At 48.9% G+C, this 16,438-nt stretch overlaps 1 protein-coding gene across 3 annotated transcripts; it reads left to right on the plus strand.

Annotated features, from left to right (window-relative positions):
• The first annotated feature begins 13 nt into the window (after nucleotides 1-13).
• On the plus strand, nucleotides 14-12,657 carry pex1 (peroxisomal biogenesis factor 1). 3 transcript variants are annotated; one of them, XM_084696935.1, is made up of 24 exons: nucleotides 14-238; nucleotides 513-659; nucleotides 783-866; nucleotides 1,134-1,248; nucleotides 1,570-2,393; nucleotides 2,965-3,084; nucleotides 3,727-3,850; nucleotides 4,115-4,221; nucleotides 4,513-4,598; nucleotides 5,014-5,146; nucleotides 5,743-5,839; nucleotides 6,121-6,291; nucleotides 6,401-6,555; nucleotides 7,023-7,209; nucleotides 7,309-7,475; nucleotides 7,738-7,872; nucleotides 8,486-8,550; nucleotides 8,635-8,777; nucleotides 8,907-9,010; nucleotides 9,684-9,926; nucleotides 10,211-10,453; nucleotides 10,576-10,761; nucleotides 10,881-11,020; nucleotides 12,031-12,657. In XM_084696935.1, the coding sequence occupies exons 1-24, from the start codon at nucleotides 131-133 to the stop codon at nucleotides 12,113-12,115; spliced, it is 3,969 nt and encodes a 1,322-aa protein (XP_084553061.1). In that variant the 5' UTR covers nucleotides 14-130; the 3' UTR covers nucleotides 12,116-12,657. The 3 variants fall into 3 exon arrangements, with proteins under 3 accessions (XP_084553061.1, XP_084553062.1, XP_084553063.1); XM_084696936.1 differs by having other exon boundaries at nucleotides 519-659; XM_084696937.1 differs by lacking the exons at nucleotides 5,743-5,839; nucleotides 6,121-6,291; nucleotides 6,401-6,555; nucleotides 7,023-7,209; nucleotides 7,309-7,475.
• Nucleotides 12,658-16,438: the final 3,781 nt, after the last annotated feature.

Raw genomic sequence — 16,438 nt, forward strand, 5'->3', positions numbered from 1 at the left:
AATCAGCTAGTAATGTCTTTCTGTCACAGCAATGAGCGATTTGAAGGGGGTGCAAGTATTATCTAGCTACCTTCATGCCCCTGATAGCTGATATTAGTGCATTTGTTCAAAATTGCACACATTAGCAGCTATGCTGGGTAGTTATGGCATTCAACCTGTCACGGTGTTTTTTAACAACTCCAAAAACTGCTTTCTTCACCTACCCAACAACTTGTCTGCGCAGCTTTCTCTGCATGAGGTAACCATATAGTTAACTAACTAGCTTGCTAGCTTATGATCTCAGTCCGACTAGCTGACTGTTTCATTAGAACAGTATGTTAAATTGGTAAAAGTTATCTTAAAGTAGGGACCTTTCAGACTGTAAACATTTTCAACAGCTTAATTTAGGGGGATGGGTATAGTTCTACTAGGCTAACACAATTGACTGCAGTTCAAGAGGTCCGAGGTTCAAAGTTACGTCGCTTTGGATAAAATGGTCTGCTCAACGAACATGTTCTAAACGTTTTTCGTAGAACCAGGCAGTGGAGCTCTCTTGGGACCATGGCGTGCCTGTGTTTCTCAGCTGGACGCGCGGCAGAAGTTCCTCAACCCTGGACGACCATAAAGTAGAACTGAACAGACAGCTGGGGGAAAGGCTTGGACTCAGAGACGGAGAGCATGTAAGATGCATCCTACTACTGTATTTTGGTCGTTGTGTTTATGGTCTTAATAGATGGTTCGAAATCGGATCTCTATACAAACGCTTTTGATCTAAACAAGTGTTCTACTGTTGTTGTGTTAAGGGATTTCTGCGGCCGTGTCAGCAGGTGTTGTCTGTACAACAGGTGTTTGTGGAACCGCTGTCGGCTGATGACTGGGAGATCCTGGTGAGTAGCTGACTTTACAGATTTTGCGTTGTTGTGATCTCGCGAATCCAGCTATCTTGCGAGGTTAACCTGGTGTGGGATGGGAGTTAATAAACCAATAAAGTTAACCTGGTCCTCTCACTGTTACCCTGCTCATCCAGACACGCTGCTGTCCTCACGTCCCAGTTCATTTCACTTTAAAATGTAACTTCTCTGTCAGACTAGCTCCACCCGCCAACCTGGCACGTGTTTGCCGCCAGGTAATGAACTCTGTGTTGTGGTCGTCAGGAGCTCCACAGCGCGGCGCTGGAGCAGCAACTGCTGGACCAGATCAGGGTGGTGAGTCCGGGCTCAGTATTCCCTGTATGGGTGGACCAGCGCACGCTCGTCTACATCAGGATAGGTCGGTACTTTCCCTCAAGTTTCCTCAACTTATCCCGAATTATTTAAACATGTTTCATCCATCTCGAGTACATTTAAAGAATGTTTTGTGGTTAGTGAAAGGGCAAGCTACCCCAAGAGGAAAAAGAGTATACTTAAATAAAATTTAAAAATTATAGTTCTTTTTCTTCACAGTTGGAAGCGTATTTAAATGTACTGTTTTGTATATTCACATACTTACATATAACTTTGATATATACATACAGTATGTGTGTTTGTACTTAAGTATGCTTTAAGTACAATATTTTTCACTTGGGTAACTGCCATCTTGTTTCCTGTGCAGGATCTCTCTCTCCTACTGTCCCGTACGGTCGCCTGGAGCAGTTCACTGAACTGGTCGTCTCTCCCAAGCTCCGCACAGGAAGTGCACACCTCCCCAGTCACCCCTTCACCTCTGCCTCAGCCAGAGAGAGCCAGTTCAGTTCTGACTCACCCAATCAGAACGGGTCCAGTTCTTCCCCAGCCAACCAGAACCAGTCCCTCCACAGGCAGCCGACCTACGACCTCCCCCCATCCCCCAGCTCCAGTCTGGGGTGCAGCGCTCCAGAGTCCGACCCAGCCGCAGAGCCACCCTGCCTGGCTCCCCAGGCTCAGCAGTGGGGGGGCATAGCCGACCTGAGGAGCCTGCTGAGGTACATGCTCACGGGGGCCTGCCCCCCCACAAGGGAGGTCCCCCCCATACCCGCCATCCCTGCCCTCCTGGGGGACTCTGTCTACAGGGTGTGCAGGTCGCCACCTGGGCCCCCCTGCCAAGCTAGCGTTAGCCACGATGCTGTTCATCTGCTGCCCTGGGGGAGAGACGGGAGGGGGGTGGAGGGGGGAGGGCAGCCGGCCGTGACGTACGGCCTCCTGTCCAGGGTGGCCTCCCCCAAGGAGGTGAGGGAGAGCGCCAAGCAGGCCATGGAGAAGAGGAAGAGCGGAGGTGGAGGAGGTGAAGGAGGTGGTGGAGGTGGAGACCAGACCTCGGGCGGAGCAGTGGATGGAGAGAAGGAGAAGGCGGAGAGGGAGCAGGTGAGCGTGGTGAAGGTGGTGTGTCACCATGTGGAGACCCTCAGGAGCAAGCAGACCACCCCCAGAGGAGGAGAGCTTCACTGTGGCCTCGCCTGGGTGAGAACACGCTAGAACAGTTATGGGGTGAGAACACGCTAGAAACAGTTATGGGGTGAGAACATGGTAGAAACAGTTCAGGGGGGAGAACATGCTAGAACAGTTATGGTTGAGAACATGCTACAACAGTTCTGGGGTGAGAACATGGTAGAACATTTCTGGGGCTAGAACATGGTAGAACAGTTCTGGGGTGAGAACTGGCTGGGTTGTCTAACATATGGGCATATTAATGGTTATTACAGTCAAAGCCCAACATATTAAGTTGACAACAAATTGAAGGATGGGTTTAACAGCAAAACACTCTTCAATGCTAGATACTATTGCGATAAACGTTAATGTTTCCTGTGAACCATGTGACCACTGTGGACCATGTGACCGCTGTGGACCATGTGACCGCTGTGGACCATGTGACCACTGTGGACCATGTGACCACTGTGGACCATGTGACCGCTGTGGATCATGTGACCGCTGTGGATCATGTGACCGCTGTGGATCATGTGACCGCTGTGGACCATGTGACCGCTGTGGACCATGTGACCGCTGTGGATCATGTGACCGCTGCGTTCCCCAGGTCCCAGAGGCGCTGGCCTCCAGGATGAACATCCAGCTGCACTCCACCCTGAGGATCAGGCCCGTTCAGACCTGCCCTCAGGTGGCCTTCAGCATCAGCCTGCAGCCTCTCAAATCCCTGGTGAGCTCCCCTGGTACCCCCCCCCCCTCCCCCCACCCATCACGGTTTGTAACCAAGTATAGGAGGAATGTGCTTTTTTTTCTACTACAATAGTAGTAGAAATATCAAGAGATATGTTCTAATGCCCCCAAAAATACAGTAAATACAAACATTTGCAGTAGCACTTCAACCGTACAGTAAAACCTTAAAGATACAGTAGCACCTTAAAGGTACAGTAAGACATTAAAGGTACAGTAATTCACATTGATTCACTTCATACTAGTCATTTTACGCACTTTCAGCTACTGGTTGCACTATCAGTAATATTGCACTATTGTACATTACTGTACTTCACTTAGTTTAGAATAGGTTTATAGGGTTGGCAATAGGTTATTATGTGTATTTAAGGTTTAGTATATTGTATTATTTATATGTATCTGTATATTTAGGAGGTTTACTTTTTTTAAGCTTAGCATAGATGTAATTGATGGTCTGTGTACTTATATGTTATGTTATGCCCAGTGCTTGTCTTAAGAATTTCAATGCCTAGTCTGACCTTGTGTTGTTCTGTGCATCTGACAATAAAAGACTTGAACTTGTAAGACATTAAAGGTACAGTAGACATTAAAGGTACAGTAACTCTGATTGTGGGCGTCTCCCCAGCCGGGAGCTGAGAGTGTGGAGGAGGTCCAGATGGCCTTCCTGGGGTGGCTTCACACCCGGAGCCATCAGCCCCTGGCCTGCCTCACCGCACGCTCCAGTCTGGTCCTGCTGCATGGAACAGAAGGTAAGAAGAAGAAAATATATATTATTCGTCATTCCATTGGTTGAGGGGGGATTTGGACCTACAACTTCTGTCTGCAGGCTCATGTTATACCTTTGAGCCTAAGTTTGGGGTAGAACGCCAAACCCTAACCCACCCAGCCATCCAACGACCACAGGCTGAAACAAGCACACCCAGCCTGCTTAGTACAGAGGATCCACAACTCAACTATGGGACCCATGTCTGTTAACGTTTCCACGTGTGCCAAACACCTTGTGCTGTTGTCAGGGAAGCAGGAGTTTGTCCTGGCTGTGGTGAAGCCCGAGGCGGAGAGAGAGCCTCCGGACCAGCTGTTTCTCCTGGCCTCGTCCCTGATCCGGAGAGAACACATACAGGTACTGACACTGTGAGCTCTCCTCCATACACACACACTACACACTACGTACACTACACACATCTACACACATACACTAACACGTCTGTCTCATCCACATTACATTTCAAATTTGTATTAATTGACAGAGTCTGTCAACATCTGAAGGCTTCTCTTCTCCCTAGCTCTGGCGTCGTCACAACACAAATACTAACCAACACAGGAAGTCCACGTGTCAGACAGGATGTAAACACCATCCATGGTTCCAGAACATTCGTATACCAACAGATCATTCGTGCCTTCTTCTCCACAGGTGATCAGGGAGCCGGTAACCATGCCAACGGTAAAGGCAGTTGCCGAGGCGCCCGGTCCAGATCTTCCCTCCCTGGATGTTTTGGGGTAGGCCTCTCTCCTGGATTATTATTATGATTTGGAGATATTTGGGGGGCTTTTTTTGGCTTTATTTATTGATAGGACAGTTGGAGAGAGACAGGAAAGCAGTGGGAGAGAGAGGGGGAAGACAAGCAGGAAATGTTTCTGTTCTGGAGAGCCTCCTGCCTTTAAGTTTTAGCTCCAACCACACTTATTTGACCTGATTCAACACTAGTTACCTTGTCAACCAGCTGATTACTAAAACGAGATGTGCTACATGAGTGAGTTGGAGTGATATCGCTCCAGGAGCAGGTTTGGAGACTTGCAGTCTGTCCTGTATTGAAGAACGTTGAGAAGGGACTGTGAGGGTTAGATCGTTCACTTTGTGATGGTTCCTCACTCTCTCTCCCCCTCTCTCCGCCTCTCTCTCTCTCTCTCTCAGCGGGGTGGAGGAGCAGAGCCGAGCAGCATTCGAGTTTGTCTCGCACAGCCTTCTGGGTAGCCCGCTGTCACGGGAACTGGTCTCTGGGGGGCGTGGCCTCAGGGGCGGAGCTCTGCTCATCACCGGGGCCAAGGTATAGTGACCTCCGACCTGATGATGTCAACTGGTTATGGACAGGGTAGCTAGGCTGTTAGCCTGTGAGTGCTATGTGAGGGCTAGCATCAGTGTTAGCATGTGTGTGCTATGTGAGGGCTAGCATCAGTGTTAGCATGTGTGTGCTATGTGAGGGCTAGCATCAGTGTTAGCATGTGTGTGCTATGTGAGGGCTAGCATCAGTGTTAGCATGTGTGTGCTATGTGAGGGCTAGCATCAGTGTTAGCATGTGTGTGCTATGTGAGGGCTAGCATCAGTGTTAGCATGTGTGTGCTATGTGAGGGCTAGCATCAGTGTTAGCATGTGTGTGTTATGTGAGGGCTAGCATCAGTGTTAGCATGTGTGTGCTATGTGAGGGCTAGCATCAGTGTTAGCATGTGTGTGCTATGTGAGGGCTAGCATCAGTGTTAGCATGTGTGTGCTATGTGAGGGCTAGCATCAGTGTCAGCATGTGTGTGCTATGTGAGGGCTAGCATCAGTGTTAGCATGTGTGTGCTATGTGAGGGCTAGCATCAGTGTCAGCATGTGTGTGCTATGTGAGGGCTAGCATCAGTGTTAGCATGTGTGTCCTCACAGGGAAGTGGGAAGTCCTCTCTGGCCAGGGCTGTCTGCAGGAAAGCTGCTGAGGATCTGGACGCACATGTAGAGGTGGTGGAGTGTATGAAACTGAAAGGTGGGTCTCTCTCTCTGTCTCTGTCTATCTCTCTCTCTCTCATTCTCTCTCTGTCTCTGTCTATCTATCTCTCTCTCTGTCTCTCTCTCTCTCTCTCTCTCTCTGTCTCTGTCTTTCTCTCTCTCTCTGTCTCTCTCTCTGTCTCTGTCTCTCTCTGTCTCTCTCTCTCTCTCTCTCTGTCTCTCTCTGTCTCTCTCTCTCAATCACTCACTCATGCACACACACACTCTCAGAGACACCCTCCCAGCAGAAAGCTGTATCAGACCCAGTGTGTTCCTCAGGAAAGCGGGCAGACAGCGTGCGGCAGGTGTTGGAGGAGGTTTTTGAGCAGGCGGTGTGGAAACAGCCGTCAGTGGTCCTGCTGGACGACCTGGATCATGTGACGGGGGCGGCGACCTCACCAGAACAGGACCACGGTCCAGAGGCCCTTATACACCAGCACATCGCCCAGAGTAACCTTCCTCCTCCTCTGTCTCTCTGTGTTATATATTAGAGATTGATGTAGAGATGATTGTGTTAAATATGTTAGATATTTGTCCTAAGTTGGTGTGTGTGTGCCAGGTGTCAGGGACCTGGTGGATGACATGGTGGTCAGGTCCAGCCTGGTGTGTGTGATGGTCACCAGTCAGAGTCAACACAGTCTTCACCCTGCTCTCAGAGAAGTGCAGGGGTCACCCCTCCTCCAGGGTCACACACACATCCCTGCTCCTGACCAGGTCAGTACACACACAAACACACCTGACCAGGTCAGTACACACACACACACACACCTGACCAGGTCAGTACACACACACACACACACCTAACCAGGTCAGTCCACACACACACACACACACCTGACCAGGTCAGTACACACACACACACACACCTGACCAGGTCAGTACACACACACACACACCTGACCAGGTCAGTACACACACACACACACACACACACCTAACCAGGTCAGTCCACACACACACACACACACCTGACCAGGTCAGTCCACACACACACACACACACCTGACCAGGTCAGTCCACAGACACACACACACACACACAGCTGACCAGGTCAGTACACACACACACACACACACACACCTGACCAGGTCAGTCCACACACACACACACACACACAGCTGACCAAGTCAGTCCACACACACACACACCCTGTGTGTTTCCTGTGTGTGTTGCCCCTGCAGGCCCAAAGAGCAGAGATTCTTGGCTGTCTGATCCAGAGGAAGTCTCCCCAGTCAGACACCCTCACCTCCCTCCCCCTGGCAGCCGTTGCCAAGGAGACGGAGGGTTACCTGGCCCGAGACCTGACCCTGCTGCTGGAGAGGGCGGTCCACGCTAATGCTGTCCACCAGGGGCGCTGTTCCTCCCAGGGTAGCACACACACAAACACACACTCACATGTCCGTTCATTCTGTTCCAGAAAACCAGCGTTGGTATTCACGCATATTCATTACTTTTCCGGCCTATCAGGGATCAGTTTATCATGGAGAGACTTCCTAGTGGCTCTGAGGGACTTCACTCCCCCCTCTCTGTGGGGGGCGGGGCTACAGCCACCCAGCGGGGCGGGGCTGGAGAAGGTGGGCGGGCTTCAGGACGTGCGACAGCTCCTGATGGACACTGTTCTCCTGCCTGCCAAGGTAGTGTGTTCATCCCCTGCCTGGCTCATCCAGGGATCCTGAGAGACGCTCTGGTAGAGGTCAGGGGGCATCAGAGGGGTTCTAACTGTGTCGGGGTTCTAACAGTGTCGGGGTTCTAACAGTGTCGGGGTTCTAACAGTGTCGGGGTTCTAACAGTGTCGGGGTTCTAACAGTGTCGGGGTTCTAACAGTGTCGGGGTTCTAACAGTGTCGGGGTTCTAACAGTGTCGGGGTTCTAACAGTGTTGGGTTCTCCCCCCTCAGTTCCCCCTCCTGTTCTCCAGGCTGCCGGTCCGCCTGCGCTCCGGAGTGCTTCTGTATGGAGCTCCCGGTACCGGCAAGACCCTGCTGGCCGGGGCGCTGGCCAGGGACAGCGGCATGAACTTCATCTGCATCAAGGTGTGTGTGAGACTGTGTGTATGTTACTGTGTGTGAGACTGTGTGTATGTTACTGTGTGTGAGACTGTGTGTATGTTACTGCGTGTGTGTGTGTGAGACTGTGTGTATGTTACTGTGTGTGAGACTGTGTGTATGTTACTGTGTGTGAGACTGTGTGTATGTTACTGTGTGTGAGACTGTGTGTATGTTACTGTGTGTGTGTGTGTGTGTGTGTGACTCTGACCGTGTGTGTGTGTGTGTGTGTGACTCTGACTGTGTGTGTGTGTGACTGTGTGTGACTCTGACTGTGTGTGTGTGTGTGACTCTGACCGTGTGTGTGTGTGTGACTCTGACTGTGTGTGTGTGTGACTGACCGTGTGTGTGTTACTGTGTGTGTGTGTGTGTGACTCTGACTGTGTGTGTGACTCTGACTGTGTGTGTGTGTGTGTGTGTGTGCGTGTGACTCTGACTGTGTGTGACTCTGACTATGTGTGTGTGTGACTCTGACTGTGTGTGTGTGACTCTGACTGTGTGTGTGTGACTCTGACTGTGTGTGTGTGTGACTCTGACTGTGTGTGTGACTCTGACTGTGTGTGTGTGTGTGTGACTCTGACTGTGTGTGTGTGTGTTGCAGGGCCCTGAGCTGCTGAGTAAGTACATCGGCGCCAGCGAGCAGGCCGTCCGAGACGTCTTCCAGAGGTGAGCGCCACCGTCCAATAGCCATGCGCTCCACTGCGTCATGTCACGGTGAGGTGTGGATCTGATTGGTGGTTGTCTCCCCAGGGCCCAGGCTGCCAGACCCTGCTTGCTGTTCTTCGACGAGTTTGATTCGCTGGCGCCCCGGAGGGGTCACGACAGCACGGGGGTGACAGACCGCGTGGTCAACCAGCTGCTTACCCAGCTGGACGGGGTGGAGGGGCTGGAGGGTGAGGAGAAGGGGAGGAGAGGGGGGAAGGGTGAGGAGGGATGGGTTGGGGGGTGGATGTGTTCAGGGTTCTTATTTTGATCATGTTTTTCTTTTCTGTGTGTTGCTGCGTGTGTGTGTATCCATCCAGGTGTGTATGTTCTGGCGGCCAGCAGTCGTCCAGACCTGATTGACCCAGCTCTGCTCCGGCCGGGCAGGCTGGACCAGTCCCTGTACTGCCCCCCTCCCGATCAGGTACCCCCTCTCCCCCCTCTTGGAGGGGTTAGGCTGGTCTAGATGCACTTCTATAGGCGTATGTGAAGCCCTCTGTAACACAGCTTGTAACTCTCTCCCCTCCCTCCCTCCCTCCCTCCCTCCCTCCCTCCCTCCCTCCCTCCCTCCCTCCCTCCCTCCCTCCCTCCCTCCCTCCCTCCCTCCCTCCCTCCCTCCCTCCCTCCCTCCCTCCCTCCCTCCCTCCCTCCCTCCTCCCCTGCTCCCGTCCCTCCTCCCCTGCTCCCCTCCCTCCTCCCCTGCTCCCCTCCCTCCTCCCCTTCCTCCCCTCCCTCCTCCCCTGCTCCCTCCCTCCCCTGCTCCCTCCCTCCCTCCCTCCCTCCCTCCCTCCCTCCCTCCCTCCCTCCCTCCCTCCCTCCCTCCCTCCCTCCCTCCCTCTTCCCTCCCTCCCTCCCTCCCTCCCTCCCTCCCTCCCTCCCTCCCTCCCTCCCTCCCTCCCTCCCTCCCTCCCTCCCTCCCTCCCTCCCTCCCTCCCTCCCTCCCTCCCTCCCTCCCTCCCTCCCTCCCTCCCCTGCTCCCTTCCTCCCCTGCTCCCTCCCTCCCTTCCTCCCCTCCCTCCCTCCCTCCCTCCCTCCCTCCCTCCCTCCCTCCCTCCCTCCCTCCCTCCCTCCCTCCCTCCCTCCCTCCCTCCCTCCAGACTGCGCGTGTTCAGATCCTGCAGGCTCTCTCCTCCTGCGTTCCTCTGGCGGCGGACGTGGACCTGGATCTCCTGGCCTCGGCCACAGAGCTGTTCTCTGGAGCCGACCTCAAGGCCCTGCTCTACAACGGCCTGCTGGACGCTCTGCACAGCCCCGCCCACCCGGCCGGCCCCGCCCACCCGGCCGGCCCCGCCCACCCGGCCGGCCCCGCCCACCCGGCCGGCCCCGCCCCCTCCGCGCACGTGGGTCTGCTCACACCAGGGGCCTCTACACTCAACAGGGGCTTTTATTTTATGATTTACATTGATAGCGATGCTTTTATCCATCACCGAGGATTTGAGTGGGGTAGTTCTGAGGTTTGGTGGTCAGAGTCCAGGAACAGATGTGGAGCCACATTGCAAAGATTCAGACTTGACTAACCGCAGTGTGTGTGTGTGTGTGTGTGTGTGTGTGTGTGTGTGTGTGTGTGTGTGTGTGTGTGTGTGTGTGTGTGTGTGTGTGTGTGTGTGTGTGTGTGTGTCTCCAGGAGCTTGGCTCAGGCTCGGACAGCGATGGCAGCCTGTCCTCCATGATCTTCCTGAACCACAGCAGCGGCTCGGACCAGTCTGCCTGGGAGGGGGAGCCGTGCGGGGGCCCGGCCGGCCTGGAGGCCCCCCTGGAGCCCCAGGAGGCCAGAGAGCTGCTCCAGGACACCAGCAGGAACATCTGGAGGCTGTACTTTGGCAGCTCCTTCGAGTCTGAGCTGGGGAACCCATCACCTCCTGGTCTGGTGAGAACACACACACACACACACACACACAAGTATGCATACGCACACGCACACACACACGCAAATACAAACATCCGAACACGCCTTTCCCTTCTTCTCCCCCCTCTCCTACCCCCTCCCAGGCTGTGTCTGACCCCAGCTCCATGACCCATGAGCTCCCTGGGGGTCTGGGTGCAGGCGTGGCGGCGGGGCCCCCCCCAGCCTGCATGCCCTCCTTGCAGAGTGGGTACGAGGAGTGCAGCCCAGAGCAGCAGCAGCGCCTCCTGCTGGAGGTCAGCTGCATCAAGAACAACTACCGGACAACTGCAGTGAGTCTGAGACAGAAACACACACACACTTATACACACACACACACACACTCACATGCACACAGACTCCAGGGTGCTCTGGTCCTTTGGTCGTAACAGGGGTGTGCCCCTGTCTGTAGGTCCAGGAGGAGAGCTCAATCCTGGGTCAGGCTGGCTCCTGTCACCCCCCCCTGGTTCTGGGTCAGGCCAACCTCCTCTCTGCCCTGGCCTCCACCAGACCCTCCCTCAGCAGGGCTGACTGGAAGCGCTACTCTGACCTGTGAGTACCACCGCTGAACCAGACACTGGAGAACACTATCCTGGACTGGAGTTAGCATGTGTCCATGTAGCATGTGTACCGTATCATGTACTGGAGTTAGCATGTGTCCATGTTAGCATGTGTAGACTACTGTATCCTGGACTGGAGTTAGCATGTGTCCATGTTAGCATGTGTAGACTACTGTATCCTGGACTGGAGTTAGCATGTGTCCATGTTAGCATGTGTACTGTATCATGTACTGGAGTTAGCATGTGTCCATGTTAGCATGTGTACCGTATCCTGGACTGGAGTTAGCATGTGTCCATGTTAGCATGTGTAGACTACTGTATCCTGGACTGGAGTTAGCATGTGTCCATGTTAGCATGTGTACTGTATCATGTACTGGAGTTAGCATGTGTCCATGTTAGCATGTGTACCGTATCATGTACTGGAGTTAGCATGTGTCCATGTTAGCATGTGTACCGTATCCTGGACTGGAGTTGGCATTTGTCCATGTTAGCATGTGTACTGTATCATGTACTAGAGTTAGCATGTGTCCATACTAGACACTAGAGTACACCATTGTATCCATAGGATTCACTGAAGAGGTTTCCACATCAAAAGCTTGAAGAAATTGTTAGAAGTAACGTTCTAATGTGAAATATGGAAACCGACCCAACCAAACTGGTCATTGGCTATTCATACATGTTACATGGAAGAGAGTATTGAGATGTAAAAGCTGAATTTATTAGCAGCTAGTAGGACATTTTTTGTACATTCTGTTTAGTTTGGTCATGAAGTGCCTGCCTTTTAACGCCTCATGTTTGACTTCTACATGTTTGACTTTTGACTTGAAAGTGGAATTTTCCTTTAATCTGACAGCTCGGCGTGTCGACAGTCTGGCGAAGAAAATGTCTGACATTGTTCTTTTATCTTTGTCCTTCCTCAAAGATCAAATAGAGAAGCCTATTGATGTATTCAAGTGACACTTTTCCCTCCCCAATGTCTGATGTGTGGTGTTTCTACTTCAGCTACGAGGCGTTCGGTGGGTCGGGAGATGGAACGGCTCCGGGGCGCCCAGTCATCAAACCTGGACAACGAGTCTCCCTCGCGTGACGTCATCAAACCTGGACAACGAGTCTCCCTCGCGTGACGTCATCAAACCTGGACAACGAGTCTCCCTCGCGTGATGTCATCAAACCTGGACGAGTCTCCCTCGCGTGACGTCATCAAACCTGGACGAGTTTCCCTCGTGTGATGTCATCAAACCTGGACGAGTCTCCCTCGCTTGACGTCCCTATCAGTCCAACTGTTCATTCAAGGGCTTTATTTTATCGTCATTGATACTTAATTTATTACCGTTTAATTAGGACATAACTGAATGTAATATTCGTCCTTAAATTCAGCTCCATGTGTTTGATATGATTGTACAGCCTTGTACCAACCTTCTCCAGTGGAACCTTGAACTTCCTTGAAGTTAAAACACTCATTTTAAAATGAGAATATGTTGAATGAATTAACTGTATATTTGAATGTTCATATGTAAATCAAAATAATCATTTTGTACTGACTCAATTATGATTGATGAGAAATGTACAAACTGTACAATTTAATAAAATGATAAAGACTGGATAGGCTATTTGGAAGAAAGGTTGGGATATGGTTGTGGAATTATCCAGTTTTCTGCATGTCAAAGGACTCAAAAACATCAAACTCTCAATCTTCTTCACGAAGTAAGGAAACAAAACTTGAAAGCTGTTTTCCAAACTTCTTCTGAATAACCGCTAACACAATCCCCGTCGGGCGGCTTGAACTCCGACGAATAGCAGAACAACTTTCTCCATCCTCCAGCTCTTTCACTAACTGTTCAAACTTTCAGCAGTTTTACTGGGCCTTTGGCGGTGAAACGCCGACTTTACACGACCAAAGGCACAATACGTAAAAAAAAGTATTGAAACTCTCCAAAAACTTGCATGGTGCCTTCGGTTATATTTCTAGGTTGTCTTCCAGATGACTACTGTGTTGCTGCCAGATGCTCTTCTTCGTCCCACACGCGGCTCGGCAGCGGTATTTTTAGATACGCCGCTTCTTGTCTAACTGCCCCCAGTATCGTGTCAGCTAGATTCTGCCTGTGCAGTATTCTATCACACCACACTGCCAGGGAGCAAGCTTGCACGTTGGCCTTACCGGTGTTGACTTCCCAAGTGCACCCCCGCCTGGAAAAGCACGCAAATCAATAGATCAGCAGTGGGGGTGCTTTTCCAGGCGGGGGTAAACCTGGGGACACGACTCCTGTTTAAATCATAGTGGGATGATGGGAGAATAACTGAGAATACATCCAATTATTTTGACACAGAAACCTTTATTTTACAAAAATAAAAATGTCAAGCAGTCGTGAATACAACATAATAGCAGAAATTTGAGCAGCTCTATTCTTGGTAGCAACTTGTATAGCCATACTTAATGGATCATATCTAGGTTTTAGCCAGAGACTTTAATTAGCAGCAAAACCAATTGAATATATACAATTTAACAAACCCAATTTGCTTATGGGAACCCCTGTGCCCATTAAAGTTAGGCATAGACCATCATTTCAACATAGCGCAAATCATTTTTTATGATGGTTCTCTCATACAGTAAAATTGGTCAAACTAGGCCCAAACTACGGATTGTATTGGTAATTGTCCAAGTAACCAGCAGGTGTTCAGATTTAGCCTGTTGTGTTGTGTTGAATACAGTTAAACAAAAATCTAAGAATATACTTTGAATCAACCTGTGGAGTTACAACACGTAAGGAAACAAAACAACCTTACTTAAAGTGAAACAAAATAAGTAGCCTAAGCTTATTTATTTTCATCTTGCTTGCTTCAATTGCGAGTGAACAGAATATATCCCTAACTCTGAAAGCAAAGGTAAAATAGACACACAATCAACATGTTGTTACATCACCTTTCTACTCACAAACATCTTCATGTTAGACCAGCTTTGAAATACAATATGGTGTGTTTTGTGGACCCCAATCAAGAGTAGAATGTAAAATATATAGCATGACAATAACAAACAGTTAATTCGCTTTGTCGCGTGATTAGCAAGTTGATACAATATGATACAAAATGATCATGAACATTGATAGAAAAAAACAGGTTTCTGTCATCCAAATAGATGACAGAGTGAAAGATTTCAACGTTACTTTCTAGTTGTATTATATTCTTAATTTTTTTCTTTTCTTGTGGAGGTGATCAAATCATTTTTTATGACAATCAGCAAACAAGTTACCTTTGTCCGCACAGCTGACTAAATGTTGAAACAGGGCATGAAGAATTAAGCATTTCAGGGGTTTTGGAAAATGTTCCACTCAACATACATAATTGAAAGTACCAATATATCAAAACCTTGGACATAACAATATAAACAAGAAAATATATCTGTAAAAAGTACATGACACATAAATTCAAACAAATAACGTGAAGACTAAATCTTAAATGAGTAAAAAAAGAAATACTTTGTCTTCATTCAAACTTTTGTCGGGGGATAAAGTCAAATAGAGATACATTCTTTATGGATTTGATAGAAAACAAAACATATTTAGACATTTAACCCAAAGGGAACTTTTCAGCATTGTAATCCTCAATCAAGCTATCGACAACATTTAAATATCACAATAGTCTCAGAACTGAATCAGTGTACATTCCTCGACTTGACTCAAACCCAATCCAATATCCAATCTGATCAGTTTTGTCAATTCATCTTCGAAATACATGCAAAAAAACTAAATTACACAAATATGTTTTTTATTTATTTAAATGGTGCAGCAAAATAAGTGACCAATGATTGTGTTTATCCATGTGAATAACAATAAAAACAAACCTAATATGTGACTAAAAACTAGACCAGCAGGATATAGAAAAGAATTAGCTTAATCTTGTGTTTTCTTCACCTTAATCATTTTACCAACCCAGTAGAATGAACATTAAGACATTAATCATTTGTTCATGATGAGAGTCTTTGACCTCCAACAATATGCACTTACAACCATTTCCAGAGCAAGAGAGTGCAGTACAGAGTTTTTCGTTTGTGTTTATAAAAGTCATCCATACTTCCCCAGCTCTCTTACACTGACATAAACTTTAATGTTTAACCATGAGAATAAGTTATTCTCCCACAGTGAAGAACTGTAAGTCACTTTGAACTGATAAATATATAATAAGTGAGAAAACCTAAAACTGTCATGATGCAGTTACTGTAAACCATCAGAGTGCAAACTGTCACTAGATATGTCTGAATGACATATCTAAACCAAGATCCTGAGTATATTTGTGTTTGTGTGTGTGTGTGTGTGTGTGTGCGCGGTAGCAGCACTAACTGTAGATTTGCATAGGCCTACCTGTTTGATGTATCTATGAGGTGTATTGTGAGAAGAAACTAAGTTTGTTTCCTTGCCATTCTTTCATCCAAACATTGGAAGTCTGTCTAAAAGCACTACAGGTTGAAGATAACCAACAAAAATTCAATTAATCCTTGACTTTAACATAGTGACTAAGGCAAATAATTATTATTTAAACAGAATTTTTGCACATTTGAAAAGCAAACCACTAATGTAATCTGAAGTGACACATACAAAAAGTGGCAGTTGGAATTCATAGATTTGATCGATCAAATCTAGTTCACATCCCTCCCCTCTCTCGTTCCAACTACCATCTCCTGAACCGACTATAACTCTAAACTGTGACCACAAGATACGTTAACAGGTTGTGTTAACGATGCCTGTACTAAATCAAACGCCACAGCCAGTATCTAGTCTACTCCACATGATAAAAATACCAATCATCTATCCAGTCCACATTCCTCACATCGTCAAATCTTTCCATTTTGCTTTCCAGAGACTTCGAACTATCGTGTTTTTGAGTCCCCCACATCTCAAAATAACATCAAATATCCAAAAGAAAATAACCTGTAACTTTAAAATTAAGTTAGGAAATACGGAATTACACACCTCAACATGTGACTGTTGACTAACAGTGCCGACGTGACACTTATTCTCTCCTCCAGTCTGTGTAATATTAAGGCAGTGATCAACGTGATAAATACATGCTTGGTATCCAAGTTGTTCCATCGGAGCAAAGCGACAAAGCAGCATCCACTTTGAGAGCTTCAATACTGTTCAATGTCGACCGAGTAAGACCATTAGAATCCCGCTCCAGGCCTGCAGTAAGTCGGGGCTGCCTGAAGGGGGCAGTGATACCCAAACACAAGGGTTCGTCAGGAACAGGAGTTCTTCAGGACAGATTTTGAGAAGCAGGTTTTTGAGCAAATCTCCCTTCACTTGGCACAACAAGTGTGTGTCAACTTGTATGCCTGTATGACAGTGTATGTGTGTGTATGACATTTATGTGTGTGCATGACAGTGTATGTCGCTCTGGATAAGAGCGTCTGCTAAAT

This window comes from Hypomesus nipponensis, chromosome 4, assembly GCF_054491055.1.
Source record: "Hypomesus nipponensis isolate SF chromosome 4, ASM5449105v1, whole genome shotgun sequence".
Taxonomy (NCBI): domain Eukaryota; kingdom Metazoa; phylum Chordata; class Actinopteri; order Osmeriformes; family Osmeridae; genus Hypomesus; species Hypomesus nipponensis.

Excerpts from the sequence above, each read along its gene's own strand:
- pex1 (XM_084696935.1), top strand. The coding sequence starts at position 131 with ATGCTGGGTAGTTATGGCATTCAACCTGTCACGGTGTTTTTTAACAAC. Across the intron at positions 8,778-8,906 it reads CGGGGTGGAGGGGCTGGAGG|GTGTGTATGTTCTGGCGGCC; the intron begins GTGAGGAGAAGG and ends GTATCCATCCAG. Across the intron at positions 10,454-10,575 it reads ACCCATCACCTCCTGGTCTG|GCTGTGTCTGACCCCAGCTC; the intron begins GTGAGAACACAC and ends ACCCCCTCCCAG.